We start from the raw sequence: 21,626 nt of genomic DNA, 5'->3' as shown, positions 1-21,626 counted from the left end.
AGTGTTTCTGAGTAGAATATTAATTTAATGTTTTATTGGAATTTGAATGTAAGTTCATTGAAAGAAAAAAAGTACCAACCTCTAGTCGTTGAAGAAATCTACGTATTCTATTCATATCTAATGTCCTTTTATTAACATCTAACTGTAACCCAGCTTCTAGTAAGTTATTCAGCAACGGCGGAAAATCATACAAATCCATAATAACTCCACGTTTCCAATGCAAATATTGTCTTTCCACATCTGCCTTACTGTATCCATTCCATGGTACGTGCACTGTTTTTTAATGAAAAATCAATTTTTCTTTACTAATCGGTCCATAGTTGTGCAAATACGAGTACATTAGAAAAATAAAATGAGTAAAAACGCTCAAATATTTTTAACGAAGCAATTTCTCAATTCTACTCCGAAAGGGGAAATCAAATATTAATATTTTTCTATGAATTGCAACATACACTTAAACGAATTTTTCTTGAAAATTTACGGAAAAATTTACAGAAAATTCTCTAAAATTTACGGAAAATACAATACTTATTTAAAAGCTACAAACCACTAAGGAAAGCTAAAAGTCTACTATGTTTCTTTTAATAAGTCTAATTAATAATGCGAAAAGTATTATTTTTTCAACGTAAGGAAACTTTGTAATGTAATGTATCGCATAATCGCATAACACGTAAAGAATCATGTACTGTATTAATTTTACAGATTTGTTTATAATTAGAAAGTAAATGTATATCAGAGATTCTACAATTCTGTAAAGACTTCAAGCGTTTTGCGCAATCAAAACATAATTACGAAATTTTGTTTATCGCGTGTAATATACATAAGTACTTGGAGAATCGAACAGCCTTTGGATCTATTGAAATCCCAGCGAATGTGATTTCGTTTCCTTATCGGTTCTATAAACCTGTTTCATTTTTACACCGAGATCACGGTGGAGTTTCTGGTTGAAAAGTTAATCTCGTAATCGTTCAGGTTCAGGTGAAGAAATTCACGTGCATGAAATTCCTCGAATGCTCCTGCTTCGTTAGAAATTATTACACGATTCTTAAGAGCCGCGGTGGAAATTCGATGGGAAAAAGAACGAAGATTATTGATTAAAAACACTTACTTGTACACATTTCCCAAATTAACAAAGCCAATCCGTACACGTCGCTTTCTTTTCCTGGTTCGTAACCGTGAAAAAGTTCTGGAGCTTGCCAGTTGAAAATCTCGGATCGTAAGCGTTCCTCGAATTTTCTGTCTGCCTTTGACTGCATTGAAATTACAAAATACAAAATCGTTAGAGGCCAAACAAAGAAAAATATCAAGTGACATTGGTATTTGCAAATGAATCAAGTGTTCGATGATAGCAAGCAAATTTTTCAGTATAAAAATGGGATTCATTCACTAGAAACATTAGTGTAAAATATATTACGGTTGTTGATACGAAATTTTGGGTAATGTTACTTTTAAACGATTTTCAGAATGACAATTGTACCTTTGTTTCAGCTTCACTTGAAGGCAAAGATTTGACAGAAATTTGTCTTTACCTGCGTTCGATATTTTCTAAAAGTATTACACAAGTTTACGGAGTATCTCTGACATGCTTATTTTTGTGAAAACGTCTCAGACTTTGTGCAAAAGTTTTATGAAAATAATTTCAAAATTTTCGCTTGTTTTATATTTTTGACTGAAGTTTTTACACATGTTTGTTACATTTTCAATTATGTCGAAATATCTAATGTTTTATGTGTACAGATTACCTATCCTAGTTGCGTCTGGAAAAAAATTCATGAGAACTGGGTGTGAAAGTCCGCGCAGGATTGTGCAAAGTTCACGGAATTTATTCAAACCTGCACATATACGCTGAACAAATTAATTCTCACCACTCTAGGATCTTATTACTTTCTACACATATTACCTCATATAATTACTACGTTGATATTATGTACGCTACTCGAAATAATGGGAAACTCTTAACAATTCACGAGGAAGAGATAAAGAGACCAAGAAGCACCATACGTTAATTGTACAGATGCATTCACTGATTTTCAATTGTTACTTTTTATACGATTTTCACAACGAGACATTTGTTAAACGTTCAACAATTTTACGACGAAATTTTCAAAATTAATTCACGAGGAAGAGATAAAGAGACCAAGAAGTGTCGTACATTATTTACATTAACCCTTTCCACTCGAAGTTCTTTATGCTAATCGGATTAAGGTTGCAAATCGGATCTTCTTTGATATTTTTTTAAATTAACGTAGAACTAAATTATACTATTTTCTTTCAATATTCAATGTATTCTTGAGGTTCATTCTTTCGAACTATTTCACTACTTAGGCCTCTAATATATGGTGTGCAATTTATGGAGGCTCATAGATCTGTTGCAACAGGAAAATATCAGTTCTAAGAAAGTCTTCATTAACTATTCACCAAGTGATAATCATTTAATGTCGCTTCTCAGTCGTTAATGCATTCATTGATTTTCGATTATTAAATCGAAAAAATAAATATCTTCAAATGTATGCAAATAAAGAAAGCAATGTATATAGGATGCACATGTGTTTAGTTTGACTCACATTTTTAAAAATAACATACACGACATATTCGACTGTCTACTGCCTATGATTTACATTTATTTTCATGCTTCAGTCATGGAGCATAATTAAGAACGTTACGGAACGGTGACTTTATTCAAAAATGAGCATTTTGTGAGAAACAACGCTGACAATTTCCTGCTGCGAAATATCGCTGGGTGTGCCAATGGAAAAAACGGATATGACGTTATATCTACACGAATTCAGCTGTTTACGAAATTGTAATTAGGGAATCGTGTGTTCAAAGGCACAATAAACAACGAATAATGAAATGTGAAGTAAACATCCAAGTAAAAGAATGTTTAATATCTTATAAATATATAGACATTCTTCCCTAAATTTGATCCAATATTTTCTTTCGTATTATATAAAAATTACTCAAAGTAATTAAAATTTATTACTCGTTACAATAAATGATTTTTTAATTATTTTAAACAGCGTATTTCGGGTTTATATTTGTACGATCGTAATGTTTTCAATTTTACTGAATTATGAGGTCAAAGTTGCAGACTCTCACTATCTCGCGTAATTCTCTTTTTCTTTACGTAAAACTTACGAAAAAAATTGCAGGCTAATTTGATTGATGTACTCAAGTACGTTATTAGTGGTGATATATTTTTAATTGTTAATCCACTTTGGATGAAGACACTTATGCAACGTGTGAATTACTTTCCACTAATTACATCGACTTGCAATTTAATAATCAGTTCATTAACTTTCAACATTGAAACGAACTTTCATCCTGTAATATTTCATCTGTATTGTCCTTTATGATTTCAGGTTTTCTCTCTTAATAACCATATCTGATAGTTCACACGGTAAAAGGATAATTAATCACGGACATCGCGAAAGTCGATTTTCATTGTGCAAAATAATTCTCATTACATATTTTGCATGAATCAATTTCCAGGGTCGAATACAAAAAAAAAAAAGCTTTAGAGCGCTCACACACCTTTTAGAGTAAATAGTTTGTGGAATAGCGCGGAACGTACGAACCAAAGCTATTTATTTCAATTAATTTCACTCGTTGAACGAAAGAACGTGTAACGCAATGATTCATTGAAACTTGAACGGTTAAATAATTTCTCGCAGACGCGAGATTTTGTTCGTGTAAAATTCACGAATGAAATAAACGTCTCACCGATAGCTAAATCATTTTTCCGGTAGTAACATATAAAATAGGTTCGCGCAAAACTGAACACTGACTGAAAAAGGAATAACAGATCGACGAGAGAAATTGATCGATTAGAATTTTTCTTTAACACCGCTCTCTTACATCATCAAGCATTGCAAGAAATAAGAGATTTCATCTGTAAATCGTACGTAACGATTATGTAACAACGATCTTAAAGTACTCCTTTATTTTCGATTACGTTTGATTTTTAAGTTTTATTTCACAAGAAAAGGTTGCAAACGTTTACTAAAATAATGTGAAAAGATGTTAGGGGAATATGGATTCGAAATGTTTTCACTTTTTTTCGGATCTTACGCAAAAGGAAATTCTAAGAAAGCACTAGAGACAACTGAGACACAGGGGACAATGTTAAAAATACGAATTATATCAACGTGGTGAAACTATATTGTTAATGACAACTTGAATTTAATACTAGCAAACTAAGGTCAATTAATCAAGCTGTATTATGCACCGTATAATAAAAACTAAATATATTCACTTACATTGTTGATATGCATGGCCAGTTCCCATCCGCCTAGTTTCACGATACCACTAGAAGCCAGAAAGACGCAATGTGAGCTAATGGCAGTGTGCACATATCCGCGCATGTGAGAATGTCTTAAGGCATCGGACAGTCTTCCTCCGCATTTTGCGATACCTTGTATTGATATACGTTCACCCTGATCGTGTATGTAATGATAAAGGGTACAATCGACCGATTCGAAAATAGAGACTAGACCATGATCATCTGTGTACGTGCTGGCCATTAACAATAGCACATTAGGGTGCCGAATTTCCCTGAATGAAAACAAAGAACCATGTGTATATAATTGTTAATCAAATAAATTAAGAAAAATCAAATGAAAGGAGAGATGTGTCGTTCGTTATTGTATTATTTGCTAAATAATATGTAATATTAATAAATGTTTTAGAAAATATTACAAAACAATGTAATTAATGACATTTGCAATTATTATTTTATAATATGTATACTGAAATTTTGATATTCTGCAGTAACTTTTCAATGTTACATTGACAGGTTAGAAATGTATAAGCGGAAGTTATCTAAACTAAAGAAAACATCGTTCGTCAGGGAAAAGTAAAGGGAAAACGTTCATAATAATAATCAATAAAAGTTTATTCTTTTATATTATATTAATTGGTACGTACGAAAGTATATCTAAATCCGCTTTCACAGCATCTTTGCATTCCGGATGTGAGTGCCTCTTCAGTGAAACTCGGGTATTTTGCCATTCAGCAAAAATCAGCTCGAGATATCGGTCTTCCGTACCAGCTACCCATCCAATTTCAAAAATTTCTGGAGCTGGTATATGTGGTACACCAGGTATGATTGACTTCGATTCTTGTGATTTCCGTTCATTGTCGTATTTATTGTTATTATTTTTCGCCAAAAAGTCTGCTCTTTTCTTGTCGGGACTACTGGATGTTTCAATCTCTATGTCGTCGGAGGTCCGTCTGCGATCTATGAAAGCTTGGAGAGCATTACGATAAGACTCGCTAAAAACAGAAATAAACACTTCTAAGTAGCATAAAAAATATATTTTTAAGAATGTAAGATATGCTTGATGCTTCAATAAAAACATTTAGTGCTTCAAGACAAAGGAATTTGATATAAAAATAAATTTTATTAAAAAATTATTTATTATTACAGTAATATAATTTTATTAATGTATTCGTTCAGGAAAGAATGTATGAAATTATTACTACTATATTGAAAAAAGTTAACAAGATATTCTCCGAAGAATTGTTAACTCTTAAAATATCAGAATATTACGAAAATATTAATTGAGAAACACTGACTTCCATATGGCAAAATAAATCTGTTTGTTTCAATTTACACATTTTAAATGTTGTATACATCCGTTAATATCTCTAACCTATTTATTACACTACAAGTTTCACATGTGCATATAATCAGTTGACATCAACGAAAATTATTTATAATAATGGTTTCCTAAATTCGAAGGTTGAGAACCCTTTCAAAACTATGATAATTTCATTATATAATGACGGAAAAATTCACGCATGACAAATGATACGGTCCAAAGACAGTCGATTTGTAAGATATTAAAGTAATATATGTAATTAGAAAATATGACTGATTTATCTCTTGTATGCACAACATAAGTGAAAATGATACTGGGAACTTTAGAAACTAGAAAACATTGCAGTTATTCAAAGAATAAAGTCGATGCGAATTCGATTAGGTGAACCACCGAGGATGCTGTCAGTTCGAATTATTCTTCTCAACGTACAGGGCAAAATAGGTTAAGGCGTTTATCGCTTTCATGCGGAAAATGTAACGTTCACCTGACAGTTCGTCCGCATTTGTAATTCATTTCTCGTCTTTTTTTCATGCCGTCTGTCATTTTTAAGATCAAAAAAGTTAAACTCTCTGTCACACTAAATAATTATGTTTTAAATTACTTCTACGATGTTATTACCGTTGGTAACACGTATACTAGATCGATTTATCGACAAATATATCGATAAAAATGTTGTCCGAGATGTTCTATTGGTCCTTTCCTAATTCTAGCAGTACTGTGTTTGGTCTATGTATTTCTTGTATTGTGATTGGTCTGTTCTAAATTGAAATGCAATAAAGATGATCACGTGCGTTTGATCTTTTAATACCATTGTTTAAGTAATGTGAAATAATACGAAATTTTTTAAAATAAGTGACATTAATTATAATTAAAAAATATTCAAGTAAATTCAATGAGTTGCATAAATGTAAATTTGTCAAAGATTGTTCGGTAAACATTTGGTCCGAACTATCAATTTTATGGTCATTGGTCGATAGTCGCAGTAGGTAAACGATTTCCCGCGCAAGGTGTGGTGATAATGATCGTTATTTTCTCGTGTGCAGTGAGGTTTAACAGTATTACAATGAACCGGAACCCGACCTAACATTGAACTTTCGCGGGAAAAAATACAAGTGCTGTATACTTTGGAAGTACCATGTATATACACAGCAGCATATGGTGAATGTTAATTCTATTCAATGTGAAACTTGTTTTACAAGTGTCATGTATGTATTTGTATTATCTTAGAATGTATAATGCAGTCGCCGCATGTTCCTATTATCTAAGAATAAATAATAAATAAAGTGTGTCAAAAAAGTACGAGGTCTAGCCATATCTTTCTATTTATAATACTACTATTTCGTACTTGTAGAATTACTGTCACAAAAATTATTGGAAGGGGGATTGTAAATTTGATAAAAAATATTGTCTTTAAGAAATTGTTTAAATATTTGATTTAAGAATTTTGCATACGAGGGTACATACGAAATTTTTTTGGAGAAACAAGAAATAATTATACTTACTTGTTCAGACCAGATTGCTTTTGTGTTAAATTCCACACAGTGCGATCTCTTTGTGCGATATCTCTGCAAAAATAAGTACGCTTATGTTTTTACAATAAAATCAGATTAGTTTAGAAACATTAAGAAACAAATAAATTGAGTACGATGATTTCGACAGATGTTGAATGTTGATTTCGAATCGATAATGAATATTATTGATTACGAAATTATATAAATCTTCGTTGTTGAATTCCTAGAGATTTTCAATTACAATATTGTACGATACTGAATATTAATAATGTCTCGAGGTTCGAAATGTAATTAGAGATATTAATATTAGATCCTCTGGAGGAAAAATAAGTAGATGCACCAATTTCATTTGGTTACGATCCAGAGAGCTAGGGAGGTTAGTGGAACAACTCAACTGGGAAAAAACCGAAGCATCGCGGAAAGTGAACAGCTTGTAACGTCTGTTTTTCGCTCGCGAAATTTCAGCGACTACAAACTTGTACTTTCTCCGATTCCTTTTTCATGGATCGTAGAGCAACGACACTATCGAAACCATAACTTCTTTTTTCACTTTGCTCCCTTCTTTCTGCTTTCTATTTTACATATCGTCAATGGCGTATTCGGTAAGAAAACGGAAAAGGGGAATTTGATAAATTTTAAAAGTACCATCTCTCTGTATCAAAATTTATCCTCTATAAGATCAGTTGTCTATCTATTAAATTGTAACTACAAAAATAGACTTATTTGCAATTGACGAAATCAAGCGTAAACGGCAATTTCTTCAATTGAATTTAAACATTAAGCAGGGTTTCGTTAACAAATCCTCGCGACCAATTGTCAGAACAACCAATTAAACTCTGCGCAATGGTATACCGAGTGGCTGAAATTGAACCTAATAGTGTTGAATATTTCTGTTCTGCAAGCGTTCCCGGTAATTATCGCGCCTTTTGTTTTAACTCTATCGCAATGTATTAATTCTACCTCGTACTTAATAATACATTTTCAATAACACAATATTACCACCTGGAAGAAATATAATCTAAATCGCACATTTAACAAAGATTTCATTCGTTTAGCTAATTTATTAGTTCACTCGACCGAATGCCGTTACGATATTGTTAATCTGATAAATAATTCATTACTAATGAGAGGTACAATTAAAACACTACAACGAAGCTACGAGATGGGCAATTTAATCGGGATAATTTGTTTTATTAATTATGTGAATTCTAATCGGTTCCATATTTAAGTAGATTATTCGAACGATCAATAAAATGTGCCTGAAGTACAGCGGTAACAATATTATGAAACCTACCGATGTTATCATTTCGGAGTTCTAATTCTGTCCCGTTTTATCTACAAACACAAGGCGATAGCTAATTACGACTTTCCAATTTATACTCGAAGGTAACCGAAGCATTTTATCTTGTACCTGATGCAAGGACTTGTGCACTATTGCGCTTCTTTGAAATTCAATACGAATCGTAACAACGTGGAGGATTTACAGAATACTAATTTTTTATCTATTTCTATGTCAGTGAAATCAGGAACGCCGTGGAAGATAGGCAATATATAGACGTAGCGATAGTGCAATCTGATAAATTGTAATCTACAGGTGCTGAGAACTCTTGCAAAAGTAGTACGCTTCCGTGATTCATTTCGTTTGCATGTGTTTGCTTAATTAAAGCTAAATAGTACTGTGTGTGTGTGTGTGTGTGTGCTATGAAGAGCGTTATAGGATCTGATTCCATGGTAGTTTTTTGTGGTTCTTCGGTTTGATAATACTCTTCGTTGGAAACAGGTATAAATAATTAAATAAGAGGAGAGAAAGATTGATCAAATTTATTACTGCACGATTATGCGGTTTCTTGCGTAATTGGAAAACTGTATTCATTATTCATTGTATTATTGTTGTTTCATAAATAGTACAGGAGCTATTGTCTTTGTGCTTGTCTGAAGAAAATCTTCTGCAAAGTTCTTATTATATTAAGTTAATTGTTTTATTGTTGGAGACATCTTGTTTTTCATAGTTGGAGATACCGGGATAAAAATAATTATTACACAAATTTGTACAAGTGTCAAACATGTATTCTCACTTTTGTTACATATATTTTTATCGAGTGATACGATTCTTTGAAAAAAAAAAAAATTTAAAGAATTCAAAGAATCGTATTTCATTTATTTTTCTTCTGTTTGGTATTTGATTTTGCAACAGAATTAATTAACATAAAAATGATTTTAACAATTTTTCATCAATTTCTTTATATTTCTCTTAAGAAACCCGTTACAGTGTTACACTTAACTGTACTGAATTTTGCTCTAAGTTAATTGCGCTACTAAAGTGCAAAGTTACTTTTTCGGGACAAAAATGATCACGTTTCCTGTAATAAAGTAAAAGAAACTATGTGCTAAATACATATTTTGTTCGTGTGATCCAGATTAGCCACGACAAAATAAGAAGTATAAATACAAATAGCGCACATCCTAGACTGCATTTCATATTTCTTATGTTAGTAAACGAGGCATTAAGTTATACAAATTTTTCTACCTGCATCTGTAACTAGTTCGTTACCGACCTGAAATAGAATTTTAATAAAAAAGTTCATTTCGCTTCTATAGTTTATTGTGTATGACGTTACGCTGTGTTTATATTTATGGGAGGATTACGTTTTGCACATTGGACGATTCTTATCATTTTTGCAATCTCCGATATACAAGATTAATAAGATTGCTCAATGAAAATAATATACGATCTTTACGTTAAATGCAAACTTTAACAAATTTGTACTTACATATCGCGTCGTTATAAATAAATAATTCTCTCATGGAAACGTGACATTTAGTACTCTACTAACGGCAATAATATTACTGTGCAGTAATAAACAAATGCAATCAGAAAATTACCAAAAAAAAAAGAAATGTTAAATATTATCGAAATTCTGTAAGAATATTCGAATTAGTTTTTTTTTTATATTATCCTCGTTTATTTGCTGTCTGTTCCAATATAACGATAAAAAAATGATTTAACAATAGCGAATTATAGATTTCTTCATATATTTTTTACTTAAAAATGAACTTCTGTGTCAAGAAACATGGTGGACACGTAAATAAGAAAATAGTGAAATTCACTGTATATGTACTCATTATTGCAATGATTATGCAATTGAAATTATACGATTTCCTAAATATGGTATTTTAAAAAATATCAAGAGAATTGCAATCGCTTTTGTTTTTTCTTCTCTTATTAAATATCAGTTGAATTATTTTAATTACATTAATAGTCGTACAAAATTTATAATAATACAATTTATTAAAATAATTTAGCAAGAATTACACGACTCCTAAGTACGATATTTAAAAAAATATCAAGAAGGTACCAATCGTTTCTGTTTTTTCTTTTCTCATTAAATATCAGTTGAATTATTTTAATTACATCCACAGCCATAAAAAAATTGTAGTGGTACAATTTATTAAAAATTAATTTAGCCAGATAATCAACAAAATAAGAGTCAAGATGTTACATTTTACTGCACGCTTTAAATTGATACTATGAATGTCGCCTGTTGAGCCTTCGTTCATACCACGACGTAACTATTAACAGAGAAAGCTTATGGCGCATTAGTATGCTTAATAAACCTTTATTGTGTGCTCGTGGAGCGAAAACTGACCTGCCGCTATTCTCAGATCTGCGTCGTCACAGTTTCATTAGCGGTAATTATGTAACATAAAATAAGATGATTCGCGAATTTGTCACAATAAACGCTAGAATGAACCCTCTGAAACGCACACTTACAACGTCCGTTTTTCAAAACATCTTAATGCTCGAGGCGTTAATTGAATAACGATGCTTGCGTCGTTTTAATAATAATTGCAAAATTATCCAGATTTGTAGAATTATCATCAGATGAGGAACAGGTTTTAGATTAAACGGTACACACGCTGGTAATTATAGGTAATAAATGAATTCGAAAAATTAAGACTACACATTTCGTACGATTAACAAGTCGTTGTAGAGAAAAGGAAAACGATTTTTATTACTTATAATTTATAAGTTACGGTTTTCCGGTGATAAGTATTCAGCCATTTTTTTTTTACTAATTTTGATACGTTATTCGATATTGAATTCTATTTTTAATCAGCGCGTGTAATTATAAACATTTGTATTGAAAATATACGCATTTGAATATAGTTTTTGTCTTTTGCTATTTAGTTCTACGTATATTCAGAATCTCTACGTAACTCTACGTCATTTATTACCTACTGTGAAACATTTTCCATAAATCAAGGGATAAGTTTTTTCTCTGAAAAGGCCTCGAATGATTGAAATTGTACTTTTTTTTAATGATAGACTGAAGCTAAATTTTTTTAATAAACGTGAGTTTCAAACATAAGGTATGAAAATTTATCAAAATATATTTATTACAGCAATCAATCAAAATATATTGTTAAAAATATGCAAAGTATCAGTGAAACTAGAAATGTTTAATTTTCATTTCATTCTCTTCAGTAATAAAATATATTGCTTGATTACGTTGATTCTATAATCATTTTTTGGTACAATTTTCAATTAATTCTCAACAAATTAGTTACTTCTTCGTGGATGTAATTACATAAATTTTGAAGTCTGTTTGTATTCCATTTATTAATTCCCAACATACAAGACAATCAAATTTTTTTCAATGGTTTCACGAAGGAAACGTTCGATACCAATAAGTATATATGTATAGTCATTTAGTTAAAAGTATAATAGGTGGTCGTTATATCGTGGTAGAGCTACGTTGATTCTAGTTAACGGTTTACCTGTGCTCACCTCCAAACCACACAAAAGGCCTCGTTCTTTTCAAGCGTAATTAACCTGTGTATTCGATACGCTTGAAATTTTTCGGAACATTTTCACAGAGCAGAAAGTAAATAAGTCTATAGGGAGGAATTCGTTCAAGCAAGATTTCGGTCTGATCACTATTGTTCGATCGAACCTTCGATTCGTTCTGTCAATTAAACAATAATATCAACTGAACGGTTTGATCATTGCCTCTCGATATCAGACCTCACTGTTATTGTAATCACGAGATGTTAGAAGTTGTTAGAACGAAGAATAAAATAATATATATAAACGCAGATGTAAGATGTTTTTTTTAAATTTCGAACAACATATCACTTTCACGGACGATGATTTTTCAAGCGTGATTCAGATTTGAAATTTGTAGAACCAGTTTCCATTATGCCGAATCTGAATACCGTTGCTTGTTGATCTCGCAGAATGTCAATTTTATGGACCACTAACTACATTGAATTTCAACTCTATGCAACATCGGTTTAACGGAATTTCAATTTCAAGCAATGCTAACTCTATAGAATTTTCATTTCGTAGAATAACATGGAGCAGTGTATTTTATCGAGTTTTCCATTTCATAGAACATTAAACATTATTTTACTTGATGAAACTTTAGAACAAATTTTTTAAATTAAAAATGAACCTCGATGTCGTTGGAAAAAAGGCGTGTGATGTTTGATGCACTATTTGTTTATGAGGTTTTTAATTCGTTCAGAAGTATTATCTCTATTCATACTTTATATATGTACCATTTAGAAATTTCATAGAAACTCACCGTACACTATGTGGCCAATATAGTTGTATCAACCGCCTTTGTATGATGTCTAACACCTTTTGTCAGTTTCTTGACTTTTTGCCAATTCTTTACACAATTTTAGAAGATTCATCATCCATGTTTTGAACCGGTAATGCTCATTTATCTTTGTGTACCAAAGGGTATTTGAATAAATAAAAATAAAATAAAAGTATCTTAATAACAGCTACGAAAAGTATAATATTATTGTAGTATTATTTTTTCGAATAAAATTTCGATTTCACAGGACTGATCCTCCGTAGAAATGTCACCTATAGGTGTAGAATTTAATATCTGAACTATGTTAGTCCTGCAAATTTTCCATGGTTTTCAACATTATGAAACTCGACGTTAGAATTGTTTCGCGTTTAAAAGAAAATCTCATTCGAAAGAACATCAACATCAAGGAATTTCAACTTCACAGAACATTAGTTCCATGGGATTTCGTAGAGTAATGGTCTTCACGGATATTTCAACTGGACAGTACTTGATGTCAAACGCACTCTGTATCAGATAAAATGTCAATTTCAAAGGACATCAACCACAAGGAATTTTAATATCGTAAAATATTAGTTTCGTAAAGTCTTATAGAACAATCACTATGGGGGTTTCAATTTCACACAGTCTCTTCACGTCGAAAACTATTCCTCTTGTACATAGAATTTCAATTTCGAAGGATATCCAAGCCACGATGTTTCAACTTTGCAGAACTTAACGTTTGCAGAACTTTACGGAGCAATAAACTGTCGTACGATTAAAATCACTTGTTGCTAACTTCGTAGAACTTTGTGCACTTGCAACCTTCACTGAAAAAGTTTAACCGTACAAGAATAGGTATTGAAAATATTCCGTTCGTAACACCGAGAGTAGCAAAACTCGCGCAAAACTGAATTGCAATGTTCGATGAAGAGGACGATAATGTTCGCTGCATGCATCAGTGACGATACTACTAGTCTAGTAGATCATCATTTCACAGCAAATTATCTGGATGTTTTAGAGCAGGAGAACCGGTTGCAGCGACGCCTATGATAAAGCATAATTCTCTTGTCAACGAGTTACGTTATAGGTGAAGGTTACCGAGTTCGTGTCAGTCTGATAGAGAGCACCGAAAACCGAGTAGAAAAGAGTTAGCGTATAGTAATGCGTAACGTGGCTTTTGCGAACGCGAAAAATGTTTAGGGTATAAAATATGACCGCTATACATATAGTGTTTTGAATTATCCAGATTTTCTCAAGGCAAATTTGGAACATTTGTATTAGAGAAAATGGAACAGATTGTGCCATAGTGTAGCATGAATTGAATAATTTCTATTTAGTTTAGTCGAGTATATAAAATTATGTTTTGAATTAACGAAAGTAAGTTGTTTAATTTAGAGAAGAAATTTGCAAAATTAGGCGTGAATATTTTGATTTAATTATTAATTATAGAGGTTTCAATATTAGGTTTAGTTTTTTTTTTTAATGGAAGTGTATGGTTTTATTACGCTTTGTACTATAAAGTATAGTAAACTTTGTACTGTGAAGTATAGTAAGTTATTATACAGGTTTTAGTAAATTAGGGTATTAATATTCTAGGATGCGTTTCGTAATAATTACAATGTTCTGATTACGCACTCTGATACTCTGGAGTATATACTGTAACATGCAGAATTATTGAGTAAAATGAATTCCTTATTTCCAGTTTATTTTTTCGTTATATTTCCTAGAAACGCGATCACTCGCGAAGCGTTTGCGAATTAAGGCGAAACCATTCCGCTTGAACTTTACTTTTATCAAAAGTTACAGTTGCAATGATTCCTTGTGAAAGTATGTACTGACAATTGTATTTATAATTAAATCAGTTTAGTATTCAATTAAACGATAGGTAATCCAAACTAATGATAACTCCTTTTATTAATGTTTTGCATATGCAGAATCTATAGGTGTACTTATAATTTTACTTTTATTTTGTACCGTTACTTTTCAGATAAATTAGCGTTTAAAAGTTTAACAAAAAAAAAAAATACATTACTATTTTTTACAATGCTAGATTAAAATTCTCAATGTTAGAAACGATCAAAATGTATAAATTCTTATTAATTAGCGAAAAATTCAGCAACCTAACATCCAGTGTTAATGTTCAAGTATGTACTGCTTGCAAAAGATATGCAAAATATGTTTATTTTTTTAATTAATTTAAAATCTTCGTTGCTTCATTGGAGTAGAAGATCGTTAGTTAGTTTCTTTTTTATTTCATAAACGAAATGTTTTGTGAAAGTAATTTCACTAATTACAACGTTACATAAAAGTAGATCATTTTATTCAAACACAGGTTGAGACATAGAATACAATCGTAATAAGTATCACAGGTGCGATATGTTTAGTAACCGTAATTACCATACGCATTGTTGTAATGCAGTGAAAGAGGTATGTGCTCGTTTGTCACCGGTGCTTCGAACAATATGGTGTCTCACTTTGTTGAACACCATTTCCTGTGGTACATTCGGTCGATGTGACAATAATAGTAAGAACTTGCGGTAAAAAATTCACCGCTGTATTCGCTGTCGTTATTTTCTCCTCGTTTTTATTTTGTTACTAACAAATTACGAAAAATAAAAGTTTGAAGAAAATCTAACTCGAGATTTCTATATGTATATTGACACAGTGAACTGAAGAGAACTTGCATCTCATTGCAAAAAAATTGTTTTTAATTGAAATTTTGGATGGTACTGTAAATTTCGATAATAATTTGGTTGTACAGCTTTTTATGATATTATTAACGATTATTTTATCTCACATTTGTAATAAGTTGCTTTCAAAAAATTTAGATAATAATTTAACAGAAACTTTGAAGTAATACAGTGCAATATTCGAGAAATATCAATTTTCATTGCTTTTATCAATAAACGTGTCTTTTAATTTCTAATTAAAGAGAGAAGAAATGGTTTTTTTCAATGAAAAAATGATTAATACATCACGTTGAAGAAATACCTTTAGTGAAATGGACATTATTCGTGAAATTTTCATTGTACATCCTCATCACCTTTTAAAATCTCAAATTCTATATTGATCCGTGTACTTACCGATCTTCTTGAACAGATGTCGAGCATTTTATAACGACCGATGATATTACATTGTTCACCACTTCGGGCAAAATGCGGAAAATCAAGTCATTCATCGTTAGATCACACGGGATAGATGTATAAAATTACAGAATTCGATCGTTTCACAAGTATTCAAGGAACAGTGATCAAACACCATAATCTACTGCGCCGCGAGTTTGTTTTCGTTTCGAAGGTGGATTTTGTTTTGCTTGCTACTGTCGTACAACGTATATCTTCGACTTGAAAACGGTTATTATGTTTATAAAAGTAAATGTTCGTTATAATTTTAGAATGTCAAAAAATTTCGTTCTATTTATCTCGTCTCGAAAACAACGATGCAAATAGGATTCGTCAATTACCGACCTTGCTCCTCTTATTAATTCTCTTTTATTTAAAATTACACTTCATGGGAATGAAATTTTACTACAATATTATTGTAATGCAAGTACATCAGTTTATTATATATTTATATCGCGTATTTACAATAAACGAGCGATATTTTTTTTTTAATTTTTTGTTTTATTATAATTTTATTTATAGTTCCTATAAACGATATATTTTTCTATTCTCATTTTTATTAAGAATAAATTTCTTGCAAACACGCGATTTTGTTATTTAATTAAGGAACACGTATGCGACAACATGTTTTATCTTGAACGTGATTAAATGGCATAGTGACTATATTTTAATAACAAGAACGGATGGAAACGTTTTTATTAAAAAATTATTTGTTACTCTCGTAGAAATTTGCCGCTACGAAGGGTGGCGGCACTCAACTATTGTAGTGAGAATTGCACGTAAGATTGAACGTATAATCTTACGTATAAATATGTAAGACTGAACTGTAGTAACAATTGTGACATTAACAATTCGACAGTTAAAATTTTATATGATTACTTGCATCAGCGTTATACTGCTTTTCAAATAAACGCTGATTTTCATAATTTCATATTCAACTTAGGTTTATTCTATTTAATATTCTAATTAATATTCGACGCTTTAATGTAGTGGCATGTCGTGAAAGTCAGATACGTGTTCGTAAACACATCTTTAATGTGTCTAAATTGTCATGTCTTCAACTATGATTTCATGGTGAAAAATTTTTCAACCGGAAGAAAGTAAATGATGGTAACGTTCATAAACGATAAATCTCTCCACTACTTACGTGCAATAATACTGTCTCCGTTTTGTTGTAATTTTAGAAATCTTATCAGGTTACCAGCTTACCATGCGATTACGTTTGGAAAAACGGCTAAAAACTGAACTATCAGTTATTCGACGAGATAGTACTCTTTTTAACTATCGTTTGTTAAAATCGAGAAAAAAATCATTCGAGACAGTAATTTGTCGTGTAAAATTTTTACAAAGCACCAATAAGTAATTATGTTAAAAGTGTTGCAGAGAAGTCATAATGTATTCTTTCAATTTATTTAGCGTTATTATTTTATTTGGTAAATTTGCAATATTCAAAATCTGCAAATATGCCAATATTTGAAACGTTACATTTCCAGTATATTGTAAATTAATTGCACATGTACATCTAAATGATGACATTACTTAAAAAGAAGTAAAGTTTTATTCTTCCAATTTTTCACTTAGTCGGTAAATTTTATCGTTACTTATCAGTTTTTGATAGAAATCAATATTTCGAATGAATATTTAGAAATCAATGTAAAGTTGAGAGAAAGCAATATTCAAAATCTGCATATCACAGGAAAATAAATATAATATTTTAAATGTTACATTTCCAATGTATTGTAAGTTAAAATTGCAGAAGTAAAGTAGTATGTTATGATATGAATTTTCTGTTACCGGTAATTTTTTTATTCACATTAATCTTCCACTACAAGTTTTCCAACGTTAGATTTTACACGTACTCCTAATTATGGCTCATAATTACAGGTGCGGGTATGTACACCTCCATTGTAGGAAACTACTTCTTTCTTAATTTACGATTGTGTATTTTTATACAAATAAGATAACGTACACTATATTTGTAGTTATAAAAAGAAGTCACGTATAAAACAATGTATATGTAATGTTTTGATTATTATCGTTATTGAGAAGAAAATTTTACGGATAAAGTTATACGCTTGAATTGTCAATTCGATAAAATTATGTAACATTTTGATTGTTATCATATATTCAGGAAGTGGTGTGCGTATAAAATGTAAACTGATAAACGTCTTAAACGTAACATCTTTGTTATTATTGTGTATATTATGTCTCTGCAAGGGACATGTGTATCTACGTGAAATACAGTTTTCATTTACCATATCTTCATCTTTATCCTTATCGAATAATTCATATAATTCGGTTGCGAAAATAATGACACAATTCAAAATCTGTCAAGTTTGAAATTTCTTGTAAATGTATAGTTTGTGACCTTTAGCTGGTAAACATGCGCAACAGTTCGGGTTTGTAAGTGTTACGGTAACACAAAAATTTCGAAGAATCATCTTTATAAACCTTATTCCTTATCGTCTCTGTTTGATTATTTTCAGCCGCGTCATATTTATTTTAATCTTACGGTACAGGAAATGTGACGTTCGAAAAACTTATTCATACAAAAACGGGACGGTGTGTTTTGATTTTGCAAAGTCTCGAAATTTTCAGATGCACCTATGCGCGATATTGTTCGAAAATAATCTTTCATATTTCATTATTTACTCGTAGAGTAGAGGCGATTAAATCAGTAATATTGATAAGTAATCAAGTACAATACTAACGATGTATAACTAAAGAAGACCTAAAAAGATAATTCAAATGTGTGAACTCAGAGATAAATTGTACGTTTTAATATAATTTTACAATATTGTAATTAAATATGATATTGGGGAATCTAACTAACACTAGGAAAGCGAAAGAAAACAATCGATAAGCAATTAATAATAGAGAAACAGCGCTACAAAGCATAAGTGAGTAATATTGTTCAAAAATTCGTATACAATATTACACAAATTTAAAAGGACAAAATTTTCTAATTGTAAAAAACGTATTATGCTGTTTACACCATTAAAATGATTTCTTGTTACAACAAGCAAATCGTCTATAAACCTTGCACATTCCGAATATTAAGAGTCAATCACATTATAACTGTTAATAATTGCAAAGATCATAGAAATGAAAAATTTGCAAATTCGATTACTATCGTCTTAACTGTTCCACTTGTTTTAGCCTATTGTCGTATGATATTCAAACTTATTAATTAGCAAATCGTTTCACAAATTGTCTACAAACCTTGCATATTCCGAATACTAAGAGTGAATCATATTATAATTATTAATAACTTCAGAGATAAGAAGATCGTTTAAAAATGAAAAGTTTGCAAATTCGATTACCAATCTCTCAACTGTTCAAATTATTCCAGCCTACTATCATACGATATTTGAACTTATTAACTACTAGATGGACCGGCCGGGTCAAATCGACCCATCAGCAATTTTCCAAAGAAAGTGTGAATGTTTGATACCGATACACATATTTACCGTTTGCAACTTTCTGACTTCGTTTTCTGCATGTTTACATCTATCTGTATCGACGTGAGACAGATTCTTTCAATCACGTTTCAAGTTACGTACAAATTCACTTTTGGGATGTTGTTACCAATGGGTCACTTTTGACCCGAATGGTCCCTTTAGTGTTAATTAGCAGATCGTTTTACACGCGTCAACAAACACTTTGCGCACAAACAACGGAGAACGAAAAGAATTACACAAAAATGGAAAGAAACAACACAGAAACACTTACTTTCTAAGCCACTTGAACATTCCCATCATGCCCATCGCGCACGTGGCGCATCGGCCGACCACTCGTAGATAAGCGTCGGTAAGCTGACAGGTGAACTTCGCGATGCGAACCAACACTGAGAACGCGGGTTTGCTGCGCGACGCGCGCGGATCGAGCCGATTCGCTTCCTTTACGCGACTGATCGTCTGATGAGCGCTCGTGTCGCCACGACACTTCTTTCTGACACTTCTGACAACGCGACTGACCGGCCGTCTACCGTTCGCTCTGAATCCTAGCCGAGGAACGATCGCTTGCCGATCCCCACTACCTATATCCTGGACGAATCTTCCGTATCCTTGCGAACTCCTCTTCCTTCGACTTAACCAAGGGCAACTGGGTCAATTTGTACCAAAGCTATCAAATTTTTGCATTTCGATTTCGCGGTTATTTTCTTCGGTGAATTTTTGAAATTTCCCGCGTAGCAGACTGAAAGATCCTTTCGGGTGAATTAGTGGTAGAACGAAGGAGAGGCTTCGGAACTTGGAATATTTTGAGATTGGATAAAAATGAAAATTCCGTGCTGCTACGAAGCAATATGGCGATTCTTTTCTTTTTTTTGAGTGGAGCTTTGATATTTTTTCGGTTGCAGAATTATAGAACGCTTTCAGGAAAATTATCCGGTTTCGATAAAGCTTAACCTTTTCGCTGCGGCAGATTATCGGCAAAATCTTTCGTTTTGGCGTGTGAAAATTTAAAAAAATTTTAAATGTATCATTTTTAAATTCCAATTATTGAATTAAAGTGAGAGTACTCGAAGTATTGAATTTTAAGCAAAATTTAAGGATTGAATTAAGGCGAACAGCACAGTGGGAGAAAATTTTCAAAGCGCCAATAGTTTAATTTAAGTTAATAATTTAATTTTGATTTCCGATCAATAAAAAAAGAAAATGAATGATCTACAATTAGAGACGTCAATCTATGAAAATATAAATAGTGACGAAGAAAGTAAAGACTTTATATCACTTTATATTGCCGATTTCTGGGGATAGTCGTGCAATAATGTGCGGGTAATTATGAAAGTGCCTAAATCATATATTTTTCGTTTCGAGATATTTAGAATTTTCCTTTTGGATGCTTTAAACAATATTCTTTCATTATGTAATAAAATATTTCACAAAATACTTGCTCTTATAGTATAACTCTTTTCTATGAAAAGATCGATCCAACACAAAATAAGTGATAAATTCAATTTTGTCAGATCTTTGACTTAGACCACTTTCACAAACACCAGCACACACATATGTCGGTCTCGAATGTGTTAATATAACCAGTTAATATAGCATCGATTAGGTTGCTAATCGAGTGTGTTAATGAGTTAATCGAAAATGTTAATACTACAAATTCACGTTTGGTTTTGCAAATAAATTATTGATACTGTTTGAACACGTCGGCTGCTCGTTAAATTATGCTACCATTGTTGAAAGTGGTAACGAGTTTGGTATATCAAGCGGATGAAACTTCTTACAGAAGAAAGTTTCTCGTGTTTGATTTAACATCACAATGATAAACTTACCTACACCAATCAGCTGTATCCATCATTCCAAGAATGCTTTCGTTTTATTTAAAAATTTAAAGCTGTTTCTTGTTCGTTATATGGTAAATTGCAATTTTAATACTTCGTCTATCACATGTTTTGCGTCACAATTAAATTTATCCAATTATTTTGCATTGGTTGTCATAAATATTAAATAAAGTATTCAATTATCGAACGTCTTCTGGTTTAAAATTTTCGCGTTTATTATTATTGTTATTACTTATTAATAATTTTTGTGTCCCGACTAGAAAATGGGGTTTGGCTTACAAAAATTTTCACGTTTATTATTACGCACATTGGAATCGAACTGTTACGTTAATAGTTTGCGCAGACAGTATGCAACATCGCGTCAATCAAGTCAACTTCTGAAGCAGGATTCAATGTCAAACGCTGACGTAGCTATCCTGCGTTCGAGTTTGGCAACAACTGTCGACATTACATCGAATAGGTGTGATTTTAGCTATCAGTAACATCTGATTAAAGTTTACTCACTTTTATGT

General features: G+C 31.5%; 1 protein-coding gene across 1 annotated transcript in view; it reads right to left on the bottom strand.

The window, feature by feature from the left end:
* Window positions 1-19,602, bottom strand: part of LOC108574501 — a 22,736-nt gene extending 3,134 nt beyond the window's left edge. The window contains exons 1-6 of the mRNA XM_017937107.1: window positions 19,554-19,602; window positions 7,106-7,168; window positions 4,927-5,274; window positions 4,260-4,554; window positions 1,109-1,250; window positions 80-273 (exon numbers count right to left, since the gene is read on the bottom strand). Coding sequence (XP_017792596.1) covers window positions 80-273; window positions 1,109-1,250; window positions 4,260-4,554; window positions 4,927-5,274; window positions 7,106-7,168; window positions 19,554-19,588 — 1,077 coding nt within the window. The 5' untranslated portion in view covers window positions 19,589-19,602. The remainder of the gene's footprint in view (window positions 1-79; window positions 274-1,108; window positions 1,251-4,259; window positions 4,555-4,926; window positions 5,275-7,105; window positions 7,169-19,553) is intronic.
* Between the last annotated feature and the right edge of the window lie 2,024 nt (window positions 19,603-21,626).

The sequence above is a fragment of the Habropoda laboriosa genome, unplaced genomic scaffold (genome assembly GCF_001263275.1).
Source record: "Habropoda laboriosa isolate 0110345459 unplaced genomic scaffold, ASM126327v1 scaffold193, whole genome shotgun sequence".
NCBI classification, from domain to species: Eukaryota; Metazoa; Arthropoda; class Insecta; order Hymenoptera; family Apidae; genus Habropoda; species Habropoda laboriosa.
The sequence above is the reverse complement of the archived record's forward strand: the minus strand, read 5'-3'. Positions and strand labels throughout refer to the sequence as shown.